We start from the raw sequence: 22197 nt of genomic DNA on the forward strand, positions 1-22197 counted from the left end.
CAATGCTTGTCAGAAAGGAAAAATCTCATAATCTGCTATCACTATCTCATACCTGAGAGGGGCAATCACAAAATGAGATCTTAAATACAGTAGATTATGTAATTCTTTGTGAAAACCTCTCCACTTTGCCTTGTGACATTTTCATCTGAAATGAAACACTGTGGGGGTGACATGAATAGACTGGGCTGGCAGAGGAGAGCCCCAGGACTGAAAGGGCTCTACCTTTGCTGTGGCTGTTGCCCAGGGCTCACAGACATGCATTGGGGCACCAGTACTGCACAACACAGGGGTGAAAGTGAGTGGCTTCCTTTACACCATTTAGGAGCTTCCATAGGTTGATGTAAAATGGATCTGATGGGCACCTTCCTTGGATCTGTTATTGACAGCAATATCAACTATCACCAAAGAACAAAGCTCAATTTTGAGAGCTATCAGCATAGGCTTAGAGATAAAAAATATATATTTTTTAATGGGAAACAACAGATTATGGGGACCTGGTGCTTAAGTGCTAGGGATGGGAGGAAATTAAAATGTGCAGAACATGCCCAAATTGCCATCTAGAAATATGCAAATATTTCTACTTAGCCTTATTAAACTTGATCTAGAAATACTGTAACTCTTACACAGTGTAACAGTATTGTTACGTTGTCAAACCTTCCTAACTGCTGTATTTAACATAGCAGGTTTAAAAAGGAGGAATTAAACCCAGTATTTTCTGTCTTATACACAAGTCTTTTCCTAATGTAGCAGTTGGAGTGTAACCATGCGAAGCATGATCATAAAAATAGATATTTCCTGTAACTCCCACTGGGCTACTATGCCCATCAGTCACTTCAGCAGGGCTGGTGGCAACATGCAGTTCTCCGAAGGGGTGTAAAAGAATGGAAACATCTGTAGAAGCTGCATATTTTCAAGCTTTGCAATAGTTAATAAGCTAGTGGCAAGGCTGGATGAAGACATCTGGCAATCAATTTGATTATATTGAGTGTAACAGTGGGCAAAGCTTATGTTTTAGACTGTTAGCATTGACAGTTAACAAATTAAAGCTGAGTAGATACCAGAGAACTGCATGTGAAGAAACAAACACTACCTCTAAAGCAACAGAAAATGTCTATGTTTCTAAACAACAATACAGCCAAGCAAAATTTAACTACTGTTCTTAGCCAACTGCACCAACAACCCTTTTCCTGGAGACCTCGCTCACACAGGGGTGACCTGAAGAGAAATAAACTAGTCTTCAGCAAAGAGAGCAATGAAATCACAACATTCAGCAGTTGTAAGAGAGATAATTAAAAACTAAAAGAAGCAAAGAAATGGAAATATGAAATAGCAACATGTTGCTTGCTCATATACTGCAGGGTGAATGAAAAAGGAACTGTTATCTGTGCAAAAGAATTGGTGAAAGTGGACTTCATAAATGAGGTAGTCTCCCACAATACAATATATAAAAGTGTCCAGAGACTGGACATTAGGAGATATTTATTTTACGGAGTGGATTGCCAAACATGGGAAGAGGCTTCCTACAGAAGTGGTCAATGCTCCTTGATGTCAGTGTTTAAAAGGCTTTTGGACAATGTCCTTAATAACATGCTTAGACTTTTGGTCAGCCTTGAATAGGTCAGGTAATTGGACTAGATGATCACTGTAGCTCTCTTCCAACTGGAAGGAAATATTTTTTCTTTTTTCCTTTTTCCTTTCCTTTCCTTGCCTTGCCTTGCCTTGCCCTATAATTTCTCAATATGTTTTTCATAGTTGCTTTCAAATAACTCTGGTAAGATTCCTGCAGTAAATGCCAATGCAATTACTCCACTTAGACCTCTTCAGGTGTTTTCATTTGGGCTGACAGGGGTGAAGCTGGGACACCATGAGATAAAGCAGGATTTGATTGACTAACATGTGTGAGGGAGTTAATCATGGCTCAAACAGTCAGATTGGCAGTTGTCTAATGTCTCACACCAAGGTATTAGCATTCAAATTTATGGTAATCTGCTGACAAAGCACCCCTGAGTAATTATGGGTATATTAGTAAGAGAAGACACACTGAAAGTGGCGTTTGAAGTAAAGCAGTGCTGCAAGCCCGGGGTATCACAGTCCTGGGAGAGGCTACATGAGTGCCAAGAGCATTCATGTAATGAATTTAAGTAACGGGCTGCTGCAAAAGCCCAAATAGCGAACATCTAGTCTAATAGGATTGTTTTGGACCAATATGAAAATATTCCTAAGGTATCAAGATTTCTGCCTGGAAAGCAGAATTCACTGTTGCAAAAGCAGAATCGTCAAAGAAGAAATTCTCAGAGAGAAGCTACAGGCAAGAGCTGATGATGATCTGAAATGGGAGTTACAAAGAATGTCACACACCAAAGCAGCTGATGTGCAGCACAACCTCTGGCAAGAAGCCAAGAAAGCTGAGAATTTTATTGCAGATCAGTTATGTTCTGACATGTTATTCACGTCATTAAAACATACAATTTTTTTAGATGCTAAGAGTGATAAAATTTGAAAAAGAAACCATTTTACTACTTTTGAAAAACCATGCACTTAAATAGGCAGATAAGTGGACTTGGCACAATCCTGTATACCTCTAACTTCTACACCAGTGTTTATACTAATAACGACTTAATTTTGAATTGGCAAACTTACACATATTTATGGTATCTGAGAAACTATCTTGTCCATGGACATGACAGGAATTCAGCATAGCAAGGCAGGATATGAATATCAAATCAAATAAAGGCAGATTATGAAAAGAAAGGTATTTGTCTAAGGAACTTCATATTCTGGGTATCTCTAGTAGCCAGAAGTTTAAAGTCAGTCCCTAAAAAATGTGAGCAAAACTGAACATACAAAGACTATAACCAGAAAAGGTTGACTGCTGCTTGGTCTGTCAGTTGCTTCCCTCCTTATTGTACATTTTCCAGTCACAGGTCATAAACAGCACTAGAATTGCCATGATATCCTTTTATATTACATCATATTTTATAATAGATAGCATTCAATGTAACATTATTATTATCATCATCATCATCCTTATCATTATCCTTATGATTATACTACAATGCATTTTATGAGATTCAAATATGAGCGATAAATAATAATTTGAAAGATTGCTTAAATCATATACATGATCTGGGTAAGAATGGACAGGAGCGTCATTATTTCTATATAATTTGACTGTGATATTTGACTTTAGGATACTTTCCTAACAGAAGGAACTGAGTTAGTAATTGCTCAACATTTCAGTGCAGGTACTGAGTTATATTAGTCTTGTTCAAAATGGATAATTGCTTCATACTTAAGAAAATACCTTTTTAAGCCTTTTAATGTAGGAATTCTATTATTACAAATAAATTCTTCTTAATAAAATGTCTCTATCTTTTAAGAGCCCTTCTATCACAACCCTGTCTCTTTAGCCTTCATGTCCCAGGTTGCCTAGTTCATGGTAGGGGCTCACCTACTCTACTTCACAAACACAACTGTGACTCTAGTGTAAAATCAAATAACAAAGCATGAACAAACACAGGCTCCTGAATTCTCTAGCTCATACCAGAAAGAAACTTCAATGTGAACTGCATTGTACCAAACTAGATCTCCTTTGAACAGCAGACATGCCACCTCTAGAAAGAGGAGATCAGAGCCTGAAGTCTTTAATCCCAGCATGTTACCTTACTCAGCAGCAAAGTTAGTAGTCAGCAAAAGTAAGTTGAAAGGATAAGACTCATAGATTATTTTTTCTACACATTTCTAAAAACTGCATTGCCAAAACTGTCAAACATGAATATATGCCACTAAATATTTGTTTTAGAAAGCTACATAATTTGGGGCCAGACTAGCCTAAAGAACATCTCTGTTCATGGCACAGAATTATGACTGCTGAAATTATCTGAGGAAATTTTGATTGAAACCTTACTACTACTACTACTACTACTACTACTACTACTACTACTACTGCTATCAGAGTATTTTCTGGAGTGAAGTGGGCAGGGTTTGTCTGAGATGAGTTCAAGTTTGGATGGCAGAAGGTCCTTAAGCATGAAATTTGCTGTAACTTGTTTCTTCTAGGATTTATAATGAGATGTGATGTGAGATATGTCTTCTTGGTCAAGGATATATTTAATTACAGACTATCTCTGGGTTATTTAGAGTTCAAATTACACTGGAAAGGGGCTGTTTATATTGTTTATCATGAGCAGCAGATTTACCATCTGTCTGTATTTAAATTATATAATGTGTCTAAATACCAAGGTGACAGACACATAACGTGTCATTACACAAATATATTGAAATAGTTCAATTAAATGTCCAGAAGACCTTGTAACACACTAGATATGGATTTGTTTATAAAGGTTTGACAAAAGTGCCACATGATGGCTCATTACCACTCTAATTAATGAAAAATAGATCCAGTAATAAGCAACAGTCGCTGCTATCACTTAATGCTCTGAAACAAGGTTTGCCATCCATGAAGTTCAAGGGCCTGATTACAGATAATGGACTTAAGCTTCCTGTTGGGAATTTGCTCATTCTGCTGCCTCAACAGAATTTGAACTTTTGACATTTCCATCATACTGTAGCTTGACTAGAGGTAAAATAAAAGCAGCTGTGATGAAACTGCTAATGGACTAACTGAAATATATGAAATCTTTCACTCAGCTGCACCACCAGGATATGAAGTTGCCCTGGAGAAATGTAATATTACTAGAAGTAAGCTCAAATTTAAAGTGAAAAGAATTCTGTAATAAGAATTTCCACTCCCAACTTTAAATTGAATAAAGTTTAGACACTAGAGTCAGCAATGTGCTCCTACAGCCAGGAGGGCCAATCCTGTCCTGGGGTACATCAGGCCCAGCATCACCAGCCGGGCAAGGGAGGGGATTGTCCCGCTCTGCTCTGCACTGGGGCAGCCTCACCTCCAGTGCTGGGGGCAGGTTTGGGTGCCACAGGGTAAGAGAAATATTAAACTATTAGAGAGTGTCCAAAGGAGGGCAATGAAGATGGTGAAGACCCTTGAGGGGAAGCTGTGTGAGGAGCAGCTGAGGGCCCTGGGTCTGTTCAGCCTGGGGAAGAGGAGACTGAGAGGAGACCTCACTGCAGTCTGAAACTTCCTCAGGAGGGGAAGAGGAGGGGCAGGCACTGATCTCTTCTCTGTGGTGACCAGTGACAGGATCCAAGGCAATGGCCTGAAGTTGTGTCAGGGGAGGTTTAGGTTGGATATCAGGAAAAGATTCTTCTCCCAGAGGGTGGCTGGGCAGTGGAACAGGGTTCCCAGGGCTGTGATCACAGCACCAGCCTGACAGAGTTTGAGGAGTGTTTGGACAATGCTCTCAGTCACATGGTGTGGCTCAGGGGTGGTCCTGTGCAGGGCCAGGAGTTGGACTTTGGTGATCCTTGTGACCAACTCAGGATAGTCTATGATTCTATGTTTAAAATTTATTTGCTCTTGTTAGGCTCCCTCACATAGGAGTCCCAAAATTTCTTACAGAGTCAGTGGAGCAAAAGAAGTTCCTCTGAAAGCTCAGTGGACTTCAGACATGCAGGTGAGGCCAGCAGGATCTTATTCTTCTGTCCCAGAGCTTGTTGTTATTCCTAAATATTTTTACATTGTCCCAACTGGACGCTGCCCTCACAGACTGAGATCTCACTGTGATGGTAAATTCTCTGATACACAAAGCAGAGTGGTCAGAAATTTAATTTTGTCAGGTCACATACCACCATTTGGGAGTCCATTGCCAGAGGAAGGACAATGGACTCTTCATTTATTTCAGTGTCCCCAAATGGCTTGACAGGGAGTGGATGCCATATATCTTCCCAGTTAGACTTGTCTTGTTTTATTTTGGGGATCTTCAGTGAGCTGAGGCACAGCATCAAGTTTTTCCTGGTTTGTCAGTATCTTTGATCTCCAGAGGGCAGTTAGAATATGCATTGCTTGGATTGCTGCTCTTCTGAGCAATACAACACAGCAAAACTATTCTGTAGTGCTGAAAGCCAAGCTTCAGAGTGATATACCTGTGACATTTAAGATTTGCAGGAGGATAAACATATTTAAGTACCTTACATGCCTGTGAGGATGTGCTGCTATGCCCTTTATATTATATACACAAGCTTATATACAATCAGAGAAAATAAGAGATGTCAGGTACCATGGGACAAAACACAAAGCAAGGTTTAATTATACACTCTTATTCCCATTTTTACAGAAATAAATAAGGGTACAAACCTGTAAAATAATTTGGTAGATGTAATTACTAGCCTGGTAGCACACAGCAATGCTTGATGAACTAATTTTTCAGAGTAGTGACATTATAGGCACACTAACATAAGCACAGAGCTTTGGCCCTGAATAAAACTTCTCTGGTTATTAGGTTATTAATGGAAAAAATAAAGGCTGTCTAAATGTGACCCTTAAGGCAATCCTCAAATTGGTTATTTCTAGCCCTAAGGCCATTGCCGTATATGATTTGTGTTTAATCACAAAAAAATAATTGGGGAAAAGATCTGCCAGAGATATATAGCAAATTTAATTAATAGTAAACAGACCAAGTCTTCTAAAATATTATTGTTCCACTGTAACAATAAACAGAAAGAATAATTGAATGGATGACTAAGTAAATAATTAAAAGTAATAGGCCCAAACTGGCCACATGCTCTTAAGGAGACCTTAGCACTGATTTCATTGAGTTCCCCCTGAAGCTGTCTTTTCTCCAGGATGAACATGTACAGGTCCCTCAGCCTCTCCTCACAGGGCAACTGCCCCAGAAGTTCATCCTCATGGCTTCACTGAACTCACTCCAGTTTTCTAAGGTCTTTCAGCTATAGTGTTGGCGGGGAAAAATGGGGTGCAGTATCTTGGATGATAAATAAAGGGAGATAATCATCAATTGATTGTTCTCTGGCTAACACAGCCTTCTGATCTTTGCTGCTGCCTCACACTTTACCATGACTACAAAGCCAAAGTGTCAGGCAAATAATTACTTTATGTAGCAAGAGCTGCAAGATGACTTGGTTTTTTCTCAAAAGATCAAATCTGGAAAGATGATGAACATCAGAAACTCCCTTCTGGGCCACTAAAGTCTAGAAATGGACTGAAATCAATCAATAGAAGAAGAGACATACAGACCAGTCAATGGCAAGAAATTCAAGCTATTGGTTTAGCTTCCAGAAGCTGCAGAACAAAGTTTCCTTTCCACCCAGTGCACCAGCATAGGAAGACATCCGCAAGCAATAGACTGTTGTCTACTAATTAATTTTGCTAGCAAATGATAGAGTTCCAAGTGGGACAGAAAAGATGTTTTTAAGGCCAGAGACTGCTTACATAAAAATAGACAAAACAAGAAGAGCAGGTGAATTTCAGAAAAAGGAGGAAATACCATAATATAGTGAAGTAAACCCACCCCCCAGCGTGATCTGCACCAGCAGACCTGCCTGAACTATTTTACCAACAGTAGGAGCGTAGATATGAGTAGTTTTAAGGAAAGGAAGGAAATCTATGCAGTCCCCTGTGAATCATAGAATTATTTAGGTTGGAAAGGATCTTTAGGATCATTGAGTCAAACTGTTAACCTAGCCCTGGCAGGTCCACCCCTGAACTGTGTCCCTAAGCACTACATCTACATCTTTTAAATATGCAGAATTTTGTACAAGGAAGAACTCCTGAATTCAGTTTTGCTGAGAATTAGTACCTCAGAGTGAAGTTAACCACTGGTATAAAACTTTCCAGTTGAGTGAAGATAGGAAAAGGAGGAGACACATAAGCTGAATCAAACAAACTGCTGTACAACGGCAATTTGCTGTACAACGTTTCTGTATAACGGCATTTGGAAGCGTAGCAAAACACTCTGAGAAGTCAAATGGTTCTAGTGACTTCAAAATCTTTAAAGATGTTTTCAATAAGTTCTAAATCGCCGTAGTAAGTTAATTTTACTAAATTAACAGTGGTGCTTTCTTATGATTGTGTCCTGATGAAACATGGTTAAGGAGAGTAGCCATGTTTTGTGATTTCCACTTTCTGGTAGGCATGGAAATCTTGGGACAAGTGTGTAACCTGGCAAGGTACCTACCCACCTTCCCTGCTGCCCAAACAAAACAAATGCTAATCCTGATACTTGTTCCTCTCCCAGTTTCATAAAATAGCATAGATGGGATATTTCTTTCTGAGGGAGAGACAATCTGGGGTGTCTTCCTACCCACTCATACAACTTCTTCCATTGCAGGAGTGGCTTAGTGGGAGAATGTGTGGATTTACCAAGGAATGAGGTGGAAGGAAAAAAACTTGCTCTACACATTAGCCCTAACTACTGGTCTACTAATAGTGGTCTGCCATGCCAAGGAACAGTGTGTAACTCTTGCTTAGACCAGGGTGGCATTCATCTACTCTTACACTGAAACCCATGTGTTTCATGGCTGTAGGCACACGACTCCATGTACTAGCTGCTGTAGAGATGTATGGAAAAACATATTTCCTACCCCAGTTGATCCATAAGTTATATTGAGATATAGGCAGATAAAATTAAAGACTGGAGAGAGGAAGGAAGTTGAGAGAGAAGTTGGGATATTGATATCCTGGAGTTTCAGAAATGATCTATAAAAAAACATTTTCTCAAACCATTAGAAAAATAAGAAATTATCATCTGAGTTTGACCTTTGATTTCTGCTTTTATTGGGAAACTGTTTTCCTGCAGATCCCTTTTCAAAATACAGTTTTGACTGGTTGTGAGTGTATTCACCATTGTCACAGAAAAATTCTAGAGCAAAGAAGGGAAGGAATAGTGTCTTGAAATAGATGTAGAAGAAATAATGAAGAAGATACTGTATCCTATACTAGTCTCACTGCAGAGCTGATATGTGGATTCTCATGCAGAGAACAGGAAAACAGAAAGCAGCAGTGTTGTCAGAAGATATCTCTAGGGAGGTTTTCAAACTCACTGCAGCATCTGATCACAGATGTTAAATAAGAAGAACATGATATGTACACATAGGTATGTGGTATCTGTGCATGTGTATACAAGAGGTAGTGTGTCCATTCAAAGCATACATCTCCTCTGATTTTCAATGAGATCCCTCATTTGTCCTATATATAGACCAGCTGTATGAGATTCATAGGAAAATGTCTTCTGGAGAACATAAGAAACTTGGACTGACTGGTTTTTAGGGATGTCATGATTTATACCTAAAGAAATCCTGGGTGGATGAGAGTTGACACACAGCTATTCTGGACTTACAGTTGGTTGCTGTAAACATTTTAGAATCTCATTCCAATAGTTTTCATTCAGAAACAAAACAGGAGAGGGAAGGTGTTTATCTTAAAACAAACTAGAGCTGGGACACTCACCTATTACACAGAAGGGTTTCCTTGCAAAGCGCAGTCTTCCTTGCCATCCTCGGTATCGACAACAGCACCCAGCAGACCAGATACGGATAATAAATTCCAAACCAAAGACAACAATCATGACAAACTCCTAGAAATGGCAAATAAGAAAAATCCCTGTTACAGATAACCAACACGTAAACATCAAGAAACTTGTAACTACTGTTTGGATCTAACGATCCACCTTGATCATCTGAATATCCCAAGCTAAATTTGGGATCCTGCTCCCCAGGATGGTTACATATCTACAAGCAGCACACAGTTCCCAGAGCTTCACAGTGAAAGGACTGAGCCTAACCTGAATAACATAAAGTATGAACTAAGATTGTCTACTAAATATGAAACACTGCAGAACTGAATAATACACAGAAGTATCAGAGCAAAACACTCAAAGACTTTGTATATTGAGCATCAGAGCACAGGTAATTTATATAGCTAGTGAAAAATGTTTGACATCCCCATCCGTGCAATTAGTTCTTAGTTTAAAGGCTAAAGGTTTTCGGATATATATTGTCATTGTTACAATACACAGGTGAAATAACTGAGATTATGAATTTGGGAAATCAATCTGTTCCCAGCAGTAGGTTAGGTATGTGCAAGTGTAATTACATACAATGGGTATGTAATTGTAAGGCAATAAATGAATGCCCGCCCTAGGCATAACTTTCCCTGGACAACCTGTGAATTAAAGCATTTAGACATTTTGCCTTGCTTGTTTGGACTGCTTTTCTTTCACATTGGAACCTTCTTTAAGACTGTCTATTTTAAAAGCATCAACATATATTTATACAATTTTTATTCTAAGAAAATATCACTACAACTGTGAGGTCAACGGAGCTGCAGTAATAGAACTTGGAGCAGAATTCAGCTCCATACCCTAAGGAGATCTGGAGCTCCATAATATGGAGTGATACAGTACATACGCACTGTATGGAATTACAAACTTAGATACTCTTCTGGAATATCATCACAAAGTCATGTGATTTGAAACGACAAAATAAAAATCTGTGTGTTCACAAAAGGAGAAAAGTACTTGGTGGAGTTTCTTAAAAAGCCTGTCAAGAAGAAAAGTATGGAAGTTGTGTTTTATCTGGCAGCCCAACGTATTTCTGTGTCCAGAAGTAAGTTGTTCCTTGTCAGCCAATTAATTTGTTATTCCTGCAGGATGAAGACTAGCGTGGTACCGGTAAGAAAACACTGGAAATGAATTAAATAAAGGAATATTTGCAAGGGTAGGGTTGATCCAATATTGAATTTTCCCCAATAAACATTTTGCATGCTTTTAGACTGTGACACCCTTCAACTCTACAAGACAATGTGTCAACTCAGGCACTAATTAAACTGAACAAATGGCATTATTAATGTTGTGCCATATAATGGTTCTTTACTAGATTATTATTAGTGGTAGTCCACTGAAACACTGTGGACTTAATTACTTTTGGTGTCATAGAACAATCTGAAAACATAGTATTCCTTCCTAAGCCATGTCAGCATGTGCTGCTACATTACACTGAAAGCACTTTTAGAGCCTTCTTCAGGGTCTTCATTTTTGGTTTTGTAAATCCCATATTGAATTCCTAAGTCACAAAAGTAGAATAAGATCCCTCTGCTAAAATGTGGCAGAAGAGAATGCCACATTTTTTATTAGAAAAAACACATGGAAAAATGAGTGTGATTGTCCAAGCTTTTCTTTTTATTCCACTACAAGAAACTTCAACTTAATTCCATGGGCAGTGTTACTGCACAGCTTCAGAAAGGATTATGTACCAAACTGAAAAAGTTCCCCATATAGTAACAATAATTCCTAATAGTTGGCTACCCTGTGGTACATGTCCTTGTAGGAAATTCTGTGTAGGCCAAAAATGAAATGGACAGGAAGCCAACTGGAAAAAAGGAAGAATATGCATTTTAGTTATTTAACTACCACTTTTATAGTGGTAGTTAAATCATGAATTGTCAAATCTGGTTTACACATTGTTAGATGATGCCTCTGAATTTATGAGTGTTGATGGCAGGCATCCAGGCCATCCGACATCTGATTCTCCTAAAGAAGTTTCTTCTTTGGGATAGGGTAAGAGATATTGAAGGAAAGGAGGTCTGAGTAGCATGAAAAATTTCTTGTTTCCAATAAAATCCTTTTCTTGTTAAAACTTAATAGCATTTCACTGGACAAAAGTTTGTTATTCCCCTTGGAAACATATGGTATGTACAGATGGGTGATATGTTTTGTAAGTACAGTGAAATTGTCCCAGGCATCTTAGTGGAGCTGATCCACATACAGAGGAGTGTGTCCTCTCCTGTACTCTGGACCCTGGCAGGGCCTCTGATGGGGAACTGGCAAGGACAGAAAGTACTCAACGATCCTGGAAGGACTAGTCCACAGCTTCAAGTTGGTTCAAATAGTATTACAAAACTGCTGGTAGGAGTTGGAAAGAGATAATCTTTTGGAAAGTTTACTCTTCTGGTTCCTACCAACACTATGCAGTTTTGTATTTATCACCTATACTATTGTCAGACATTACTAGGTGCTATGCTTTCTCAGTGAGACAAAGATGAGAAAAGCTATTATGTGCTGAAAGCTCATTTCTGAGAGTCTGTGTACAACATTGTGCCTTTGTGTTTTAGAGACAGAGAATCATATTTGTCTCTCACACACAAACTAAAAAGAGAAACTTCTTGGAGATACATCTATTTTGGGAGAGAAAAAGAGAAAAAAAAAAAATCCTCAAATTGGTTGTGGTGTTTTTTTTTTTTTTTTTTTTTTTTTTTTTTTTTTTTTTTTTTTTTTTTTTTTTTTTTTTTTGTTTTTGTTTTTGTTTTTTTTTTTTGTTTTTTAGTGGGTGGGGTAAGAGTATAACATTTTTCTTGGGGAAAAAATATGAAGTATCTCTGTTCATTCCTTGAGAAAAAGTTACCATTTCTAGAACCATTACAAATTTATGCATGGTTACCGTGTGTTAAAATTAACTAAGATTTCTATTACTTAAACAATTTTTTCTGCTACTTAAACAATATAACAACAGTAGTTATCTTCAACTGAAATACAGTCAATACATCTCTGTGCACTGGGATGCTAAAAGAATTTCTGCCTTTAAAAATGTTATATGTGATTTTCCTCCACCCATAACAAGTTTCTGTAGATTTTAAAGTATGCTATAAGTTTTAATAAAAGAAGACACTGAAAAAAAATGTAGATTGGGTTTCACACTTATTTTTGCACTTACTGAAATACTGATGTTTCAAGCTGATCTTTAAATTCTAATGACTCCTACTTCCTCAAAGAAAAAATGATTTTGAAGGGAATAAATACAAAATATAATAAAGTCTGAAGGGAAAGGATATTCCAAAAAAATGTAATCATTAAAACAGAGCCAACTGCATTAACTGCAGAAAAACCAACCACATTAAAACAGAACTTGTCACAGCAGTACCCACAACAGCTTTGTTTTATTTTGGATTGGTTCAGGGCAAAACCAGAGAGAGACTATGAATTCCACACTACTGTGTAAAAAGTAATGTTTTAGCAGTCAGGGCACTCAGTCAAAATGTTAAGGCAAATCTCTGTCAGGGTTTACATAGGCTGGGGAATGACATTATTTTTTCTTATGGCAGCTGTAAAGTTAGAAGGTCCTTGGTCTTCCATACGCAAAAACTGGAAGGATGCATTCCAAACAAGATCAGGATTTTAATTTCTTTGTATTTCATTTGGAAGGCTTATTGCCAACTCAAGCATACATCTAGGCTTTGAAATAACTTGGGTTCCGTTCCTTAGCAATTGAAACAGAAGATCAGAACATAATTGGAAAGGCATGTGATGAAATAAATCATTCAACTTGGTGCTTTGTAGACTCGTAGACTGAAGAAATGATGCATTCCAAGTATCTCTGTCCTACATATAATATAATGGAATGTCATTATTTTTGAATAACTTATGAGAATGAGAAAAAACACTTACATCAAAATGGGAAATTCTTGCACTGTTTATAAATCTAACCCTCTTCAAAATTAAGCAAGGCTGCATTTGAACTGATGAGCAAATTAAGATTTACTAGAAACCTAACCCTTCCCTTCCTAGGTAGAGCAGAGGTGCATTGGCCTTCGCCATTTCTTGCTTTTTCCATATCTTGTTATCCTTTTCCAATCACAGCTGCATTTGGCCTTACACTAGAGTTACCAAAATCTGTCACATTTTGGCTGCTTAAGCTCACAGTTAGCACCTCCCAGTAACCTCTATGGCAGATACATTGGTGGTTCAGACAGTGGAAAGTTTTTCTTCCCTCTTAAAGCACAGTTCATTCAAACTGATGAGCTTTTCCTTCTGAAATGTTTCTGCACATGCAGCTGCACATGCAGTTGTTGTGGGGAACCAGGCACAAGCAAGAGAAGCAAGGCTGACACACTTGGGCTGACAAGGTTCAGTTGCTTTTGGCTAGCAGTGTACTGAAGATTTTTACATCTGTGTGAGCCTGGGTTGCCACACCACTGGGACAACGAGGGTCACAAAAATGGCAGGAAATGAAAATAAGAGATCATCCAGAGCAAGGTTTCTGTTAATAAAAGGTCCAGGAGGACTCTAATCAACAGGGTTGGTGATTAAGCAAATCAAGCATACTTTGTACAATCCAGCCAATCCAGCACTTTCCCCCCCTTTATTTTCCCTCCTATCCAATTAGGATATATGATTTGTTGAAATTGTCTACATTAATATAATTCTCAGGCAGTTTTTTAATGATAAGGGTTTCCCTAAGCATAACATTTTAACAGCAAGAAAAGTTCATATAGTAGCTTTCTCACTCTTTGGCGTAACTGCTTATTAAAACTGAAAATAATTTGCTGATGAAGAATCAGGTACCTTCACTGTAGACTGTAACTCTGGGGAATTAGAGCCATTTTTGCAATAAGAAAATGACCAAAGTTGAGCACTCTGCTGATCTAGGATGCTTCTGGTTATTTTGCAATGTGTAAATGAAGTATAAGCAGAAGCTTGGGTATAAGAAATCTACCCACAAGACAATGTCTCTGCTTTAATTATATTTCTTGCACAGAAATGGTGAATTTAATTATTCTAAAGGCTAATGAAGGAGCACAACAGAGCTGCAGACTGAAGTGAAGAGCTGCCTGCCTTGAGCTCATAGAACTGTGTTTACAACTGACATTGTCGGGAGTCAGAGAAATGGACAAGAACAGACCAGATGAATCCTCTGAAATAAGCTTTAGTGTGGCCACAAGTGTTTCCCTTCTGAAGACAACATCCCTGCATCTACACTGCAGATCCTCATCTGGTGTAAATCCCCATGATCAGTGAACCTCACCACACTAACACAATAGCAGAACATGAGGAACAATGTCATCTGATACTGCTTGGGATATATCCCCTCTCCCCTAAAACAGGCAAGTCCAGTGTTTCCAAATCAGGGAAGTCCAGTTTCCAAATAATTTTGAAAGGAGGGAGAATAAACATGTTCTTATACTTTAATTTATGGCTGACTGGTTTAAGTGTGTCACCAGCTGCTGAAATATTTTTATGGTGACACATGAATAGTTGATACTATCCAAATAGCAATGCTTTATTATTCATAGTCAAAGAGGATGAGATTGTTTTATCATTCAATTAAAGCAAGAAGAGAGCACCTCAGCTTACCAACAACAACAACTGTCCCTAAAGCCAAAAAAATCCCTTCTACTTATTTCAGGTACTAAGCTCTAAAGCTGGACTGTGCACTTTAAGGATATACCATTGGGAGGTGAGGAGAAACACAGCACTGCTCTCTCTCAATGAAACTTGACAAACATCTGGGTTTTAAGCAGTTATGATGCAGAAGCTGGTGTAGGACTGCAGGCAATTGTGTTATACTGGCCATTTTCCAGATGAAAACAAGCAGGTAAAAATATGTGCATGCCTCATAGTTTAAAATAATAATAAATTTGAACATACTAGTGCTATTCCTGGTTCAGCAGTAAAACAGGAGATCTTTGGTCTAAATAGCTAACAAGCATATCTACATGTGCATACACACACTTAAGAAACCAATGTTTTAATTCTTTCCAACTGCAGTTGAACAGAGGGAGAGGCAGCAATAAATCTGAAAACATAACCCAGAATAGAACCTATTAATGGCATATAAATCACAACCAGAGACTTCACTTCAGCTCCCAGTGCAATACACAATAAGCATGAAGTGAAATTTATGCACCTTTTTATCATTTATCAGTTTTATAATGGATGTGATACTTTTAATGCACTTGATTTTCCACATTATGATTAAGAATTTCCATGTAGATTCTACATTAAAAAGAGGATTATTGAGAAAACAGTTTTGTTCCTTTACTCAAAGGAACATTTACTCATAGATAGCTACAAATCTATTGACATAATATTAAAATCCCAGTTATATGCTTAGTTTACATATATAATATGACTTCTGCTATCCAACCTCCTTTTAGCTTTTAGTGTTTATACCTGACATGGTACCCATCAGTCATGCTTCTTCTTTATTCCTTTGCAACAGAAAAAAGCTGTGAATTTTTATTCCGAACAAAACCAGTTTTGAATCAGATAGTACAACCCAGCAGCAGAATTTCATAGATGCCATTTATCAGACACAATGTATGATTCCTACCACTGAAGCTGTGCTAACCTTCCTCAGCATCCTCTGCCTCCCCAGACCAGCAGACTCACTTCACGTCACTATCATGGGCCAACTGCTGAGGACCTGCTGGCGCCAGAGCAATGACCACCACAGGACTGCACTGGCCATTGTGGTTACTGCCACCACCATGTGGGGAAATTGCAATTTGTACATGTGGGCAAACTGATCCTTCTGGTGGACATGGTTCTTCTAGGGACACTCTGTGATCACTGGATATCCTCTTTCAAACTGGGAAAAGGGTAATGGGAAACACTGACCTCTCCACGTCTATCCACATACTGCATCACCTTTAAACACTCACTGCTTTGTGCCATACCATTTGGTTATGTGTCAGGTGCGATTATACATCCAAGAGAATTTCTTAAAGGAGATGAACCATAAAAGTCACATTATAGAATAACTTTCTACGTTCAAAAACATTTTTTACCCTTCTCTGTTCTTGTTCAGATTTTCTCTTTAGTGAGATATCAGCCGTAAATGGTCTAATTTTGGTTTTAAATTTATCCTCATATTGAAAACAAAGAAGCTCTGTACAGCTGTACCCAGGCCTTCACACTTTGTGATTTCTTCATGCATTTTTTTCTGCTGTAGTCACATTTCTGATGTCACATTAGAGGCAGACGTTCAAGCACATGTCTCTGTAGCAACACAGATCCAAAATTTTCCTTTAGAAGTGTTTGTGAAGAATTTAGTCTCTTTTCTCTGTCCAAAACAAGTGTAGAATGGGCATCAGAACTCTGAATCCTTTTATGCCCTGGCATCTATCTTGATTTTGTATTGATGCAAGGGGTTTAGGCTAATTGTTATAGCTGATCACGTGCATGTAAGTTAAGTGAAAACATCTTATTATCACTTGTAATGCCCTGTCTCTGTACCGCAGAGTAGGACAGCATGTTCACTCTTTTATTCTTTGGCCTCAGCATGTTTGGAGTTATTAAATGCTGGAGATTCCACAAATAATATCTGCAGTGTTTTTTTAAAAATTATTTCTTCCAATTTCCCAGTTGTCAAAGCTCATGAAGAGAGCTTTCCTAGGTGTTCATTCTGTGCAAACTGTGCATCTTTTAACCGCTGGGAGACCTAAGTACATCTCAGTTGATACATACTGAAATGTTACCACTACCAAAATTTTTCAGAAAACAACTTTAAGAAAATGTTTTCAGACAATTTGCAACTTTTTACAAACTGGTCTTATAGACACTCAACCCAATCATCCAAAATCCTGTTCATGCATTTAGTTTTTCAAAAACATCAGCTCACCAAACATTTCTGCTACTTGAACAAGTATTTGGTCACTATTTTTTTATTCAGTTCCTCAAGTTCTGTGAAAAAGTTGACTTGATTTCCCTTTTTTAGTCAAATAACTGTATTTTGAAAGCCAACATACCAAGCCTTGTGTTCCACACATCATGCCATTCACTGACTATTTTGCAGTTTTTCCTATTACTGGTTTTTCCAGGTGTATGGAATTTTGGTCTCTTGGAAAAAGAAAACATATATATATATATCTTTGTAAGCCATACATTTCCTGTGATCATATCTTCATAGGGTACAATTAAAAATTCCTGTCTGGTTCAGATGTGATACCAAAGTTATTATTATTGTCCTGTCCATAACATACACCCTTTCCTTACATACTTCATGGAAGCCTAAAAGTCTAAAATGACCATTACTTATTTTGCTAATTCACCTTTGTAACTCACCCACAACTCAGGGTCCTCACGACTGAACTTAGTTCCACTGTGTGTCTGTGTATTTACCATCACCTTAACTTTAGGTGGATTTTTTCATTACGTCTATTTTGGATTCTTATAGATTTGTTTGTTTGTTTTTGCCTGTATTTCAACAATTATTTCACAGAATCACAAAATCACAGAACAAGCTAAGTCGGAAGGGACCTGCAAAGACCACTGAGTCCAACTCCTGGCCCTGCACAGGACCACCCCCAAAAGTCACACCATGTGACTGAGAGCATTGTCCAAACACTCCTCAAACTCTGTCAGGCTGGTGCTGTGACCACTGCCCTGGGGAGCCTGTTCAGTGCCCAGTCACCCTCTGGGAGAAGAATCTTTTCCTGATATCCAACCTAAACCTCCCCTGACACAACTTCAGGCCATTCCCTTAGATCCTGTCACTGGTCACCACAGAGAAGAGATCAGTGCCTGCCCTTCCTCTTACCCTCCTGAGGAAGTTGTAACTGTAGTGAGGTCTGTCCCCATTCTCCTCTTCTCCAGGCTGAACAGACCCAGGGCCCTCGGCTGCTCCTCACACAGCTTCCCCTCAAGGCCCTTCACCATCTTCATTGCCCTCCTTTGGACACTCTCTAATAGTTTAATATTTCTCTTACTCTATGGCACCCAAACCTGCCCTCAGCACTGGAGGTGAGGCTGCCCCAGTGCAGAGCAGAGCGGGACAATCCCCTCCCTTGCCCGGCTGGTGATGCTGGGCCTGATGTACCCCAGGACAGGGTTGGCCCTCCTGGCTGCCAGGGCACTGCACTGCTGGCTCATGTTCAACTTGCCATCAACCAGGGTGCCCAAGTCTCTTTACATGACACTGCTTTCCAGCATCTCATTCCCCAGTCTGTCCATACATCCGGGGTTGTCCATCCCAGGTGCAGAATCCAGCACTTTCCCTTGTTAAACTTCATGTGGTTGGTGATTGCCCAGCCTTCCATTTGTCAGGGTCTCTCTGCAGGGCCTCTCTGACTTTAAGGGAGTTGATGACTCCTCTCTGTTTTGCATCATATGCAAACTTGCTCAGTATCCCTTTCCAGTCATGCCTCCAAGCCATTTTTGAAGATGTTGAAGAGCACAGGGCTGAGGAGCCCTGTGAGACTTCACTAGTGACAGGTAACCAGTCTGATGTCACACCATGCACAGTAACCCCTTGTGCCCAACCTGTGAGCCAGTTGCTCACCCACTGCATGGTGTGTTTATCCAGCTGTGTGCTGGACATTTGCTTGAATTCACAGTTTTAAAACTGAATCTTTTGAACAGATTTCTCCTGTCACTTGAGGAAAGTTCACATTTCAACTGCAGCAAGCTGTGTCTTCATGTGCTTTGTCACATCTCAGGAAAAAGAGAGTGGTTTACAGCTTTTCTGTGTTACTCAGATGCTGGATTTTCCCTAGATTTCCAAACAGCTTTCATATCACTGATGTGCTGCCTTCTTCAGCACTCTTTTCCCTTTGACATTCAATGTTTTGTAGAATTTTTTTCCTTACATGTTATTTTTAACTATGTACTTTGGCTTTCCGCTGGGCACATATTCTGCATTTCCATTTGGCAAATCAATATTTCCCTGACAAAGGTCAGGTCTGAATTTCTGATAGAGAGTTTGATATCTATCCATTTTTACTGCTGCAATCTAAACTGTTTCTTGCCTGTTTTAACAAGGTAGCTCTTGATCTCCATATCAAACTCTGGCATGAAGCCAATAAAATCAATACTGCAGGATCTAGTACAAACTATTACAAATCTACATCTGCAAAAAATATTACACTTACTCCTTGGAGGTTATTTCCTATGCTACTTTGTTATCACTTTGAGTGATAAAACAAGAAAGAAGACATGTCATGGGAAGAGCTGTTGTGTAAGGAATGTTGCTTACTTTTCCTTAAAGGAGTCCAGGACAGCTGGTTTGGGTTTTTAGCCCAATGTGCTGATCAGCCTAAAAGGAGACATTATTTCCTCTCCTCAAAGAATTATATCTTTATTAATCTGAAGCCTGCCGCCCCATCACTGGCATCTATTCCTCCCTGTTTTCCATTTTTAATCTCAAAATCCTCCTAGAGATTCTGTGTTCTCCAGAGGAAGTGACCCCTTGAAAGCTTGGCTAAAATTCCCTTTTAATATATTTGCCACCTTTGAATATTAATTCTCTTTGTTTTAGGAAACAAAGGGAATCAGAAACAGATTGTTCTCAGTACCAGTATCTTCTCTCCTGACTCTGCATATAGCCATACAATGTCAGCAACGAGATAAGCTAAGTAACAACCCTTACAGGAACTGATAACAATAAGAGAAAATGGTGTAATGTACCTATTCAGAAATTCAACACTGGCTTTCTTAGTACAGGTTAGTCATTTTAATATTAAAATTGTACTAGGTCATTAACTTGTTATGTTTATTACTGCTTCTGGTTTTGCTATTTCCATTCACCTTTCTTTACTGCACATTACCACCCATTTCTGTATACATGCCCTGTTCATTCAGAGGAATGAAAAACAACTTTGTGAATGGCATTTCATCCAGCAGCCACTGACTTGTGGCAACTCCAGTGATCCTAACATTGCACATTAAATGCAGATTTCTTGTTAAACACAATTGATTTGTAGTTCTGCTGTGGCAGTGACAAAATCTCTCTTGTCTTCTACTGCATTTGCTGCTGAATGCTGTAGCACTTGAGGTAACTGTTCATAGTTATCCTATCTTCTTCAAGTAATTCAGTTAAGAGATTGTTTTTCTCCCTGATAGTAGATCACATAAACAGTTTTAAGCATCTTTAGTCATCAAACCTATTTAAGCTTTCCCAGTAGAACCTAATACATTGCGATTTTAATTACAGTGAAAAAATTATTCTGTTCAATGTGTGATTTTCAATCTTTTCTTTACAAAAGTAATTTCTGTTTAATCCAGAAGAATAAAAGGAAAGAAAGGACAAAACATTGCTAACAATGTAATCAATCCCAGAACCATATCAATAATAAGCTTATGCCAGGATTGAGACATCTTTATTCTCTGATCTGTTGAAGTGTACTCATCACCCTCAGTATTGTTGACAATATATAGATACCTTCTGCCGACAATATATAGATATCTCAAGAGTTTTATGTGCAGTGCTGTGTCCTGTTGTTAGGAAATAATTTTTATGGTTACTTTCATCTCTCTGTCCATAGCTACAGTGTGTACTTGTTTGTTTGAGAGCTTTGCTGGTTGGTTGGAAGTGCCAACACTGCCTTCTGAGAGAAGAATTAAGCTTTGAGGACAACCACTGTTTATAATAACTCCATCTTTTCATTTACATTTTTGCTTTCTGTCAGATTTCCTCATAATAACTTTTAATTTCAGCAAAGTGGATCCAGCATTTAAATTTCCAGTGGGGAGTCTGTTCTGTTTCTACACAAAGATTCACAAGCAGTTGGGATGAACTCTCATCCAAATTTTTTTTAACAACAGTCAGTTCTGACTTGGTCAAATCTGCGTACATAATACAAGAGCATCAATTTAAACAGCAAAGATCTGAAAATATTAATTTTTGTATGGTGAGGATATTTTCAAAGCTAACAGGTAGTTTATTATGTCACGGTTGAATTGTTTTTTGCTCATGTTAATACAGTATTAGTGTACATGAATCCAAACAAGACAGAAAACATGAAGGTTTTGACCTTATCAACATTATATTTCCCTCTCCTATTCTGTTTTTGATAACATCAGTGTTGTATGTCTAATGTAATTTTTCAGAGATTTCAGTGAGGATTTCTGAAATTTCAAAGCTAAGATTTGATTTGGAAAATAAAACACTAGAAATCAGTACTTCTTGAGAAATACTGATCTTGAATTTCGACAAACTCACTGATTTTTAGGTCAGGGATCAAATAATCTGTTTTTCTCAGAAGACTGAACAAAATTCCAGTAATATGGTCTATACCTTACTGTTGTTAGAAATGAATCTATCAAGATAATTTTTTGTGCGTTGATAACTGGTTCTATAGAGCCACCAATAAGTTCTTGGTCAGGTCTGGTTGTCTTTTACTAAAGCATGGCAAGAGGATTCAAGTGCTGGTAAAATCTAAACTGAAAAACACTATTTTTTTTTTAATTGAGCACTATGCATATGTCCCTTTTTAAAATCCACTCTGGCTAGCTTTACAATGATATAGTGGATTTGTATGATTACATTCACTTGGATGGACTTAATTCCTAGAGCAGAGACAAATTGAGTATATGCTTACCTGCTATGGGGCAGCTACACCCTATGTTTTTAGATCAATGTGTATCCTCTTTCTTTTATGCAAAAATATTAAGAGAAAAAATCCTGGAAAGATATTTATTGCTAGAAGCACTTGGCAGACTCTCCTTTTGGGTTCACATAAGTGACCACAGTACATGGAGAAAGCAGCTTCATCCTGTGCACGCTGTCTGCTTTTATATATTTGGGAGCTATTTCTGCCTGAAGAATGTG

At 38.4% G+C, this 22197-nt stretch overlaps 1 protein-coding gene and 1 long non-coding RNA gene across 4 annotated transcripts in view; one reads left to right on the top strand and one right to left on the bottom strand.

Annotated features, from left to right (window-relative positions):
• The window catches only part of KCNQ5 (potassium voltage-gated channel subfamily Q member 5), a gene marked incomplete at its 5' end in the record, with an annotated part of 278899 nt that overhangs the window by 61490 nt on the left and 195212 nt on the right, over window positions 1–22197 (bottom strand). For both annotated transcript variants that reach the window (XM_083858044.1, XM_083858045.1), the window contains one exon: window positions 9326–9452. In XM_083858044.1, coding sequence (XP_083714170.1) covers window positions 9326–9452 — 127 coding nt within the window. The remainder of the gene's footprint in view (window positions 1–9325; window positions 9453–22197) is intronic.
• Window positions 11913–22197, top strand: part of LOC310907649 — a 173849-nt gene continuing 163564 nt past the window's right edge. The window contains exon 1 of one of the 2 annotated variants that reach the window (XR_014589681.1): window positions 11913–12206. This is a non-coding gene — a long non-coding RNA (uncharacterized lncRNA). The remainder of the gene's footprint in view (window positions 12207–22197) is intronic. The other variant, XR_014589682.1, reaches the window with a different exon arrangement.

Source organism: Zosterops lateralis (assembly GCF_965231275.1).
Source record: "Zosterops lateralis genome assembly, chromosome: 3".
In the NCBI taxonomy this organism is placed as follows: domain Eukaryota; kingdom Metazoa; phylum Chordata; class Aves; order Passeriformes; family Zosteropidae; genus Zosterops; species Zosterops lateralis.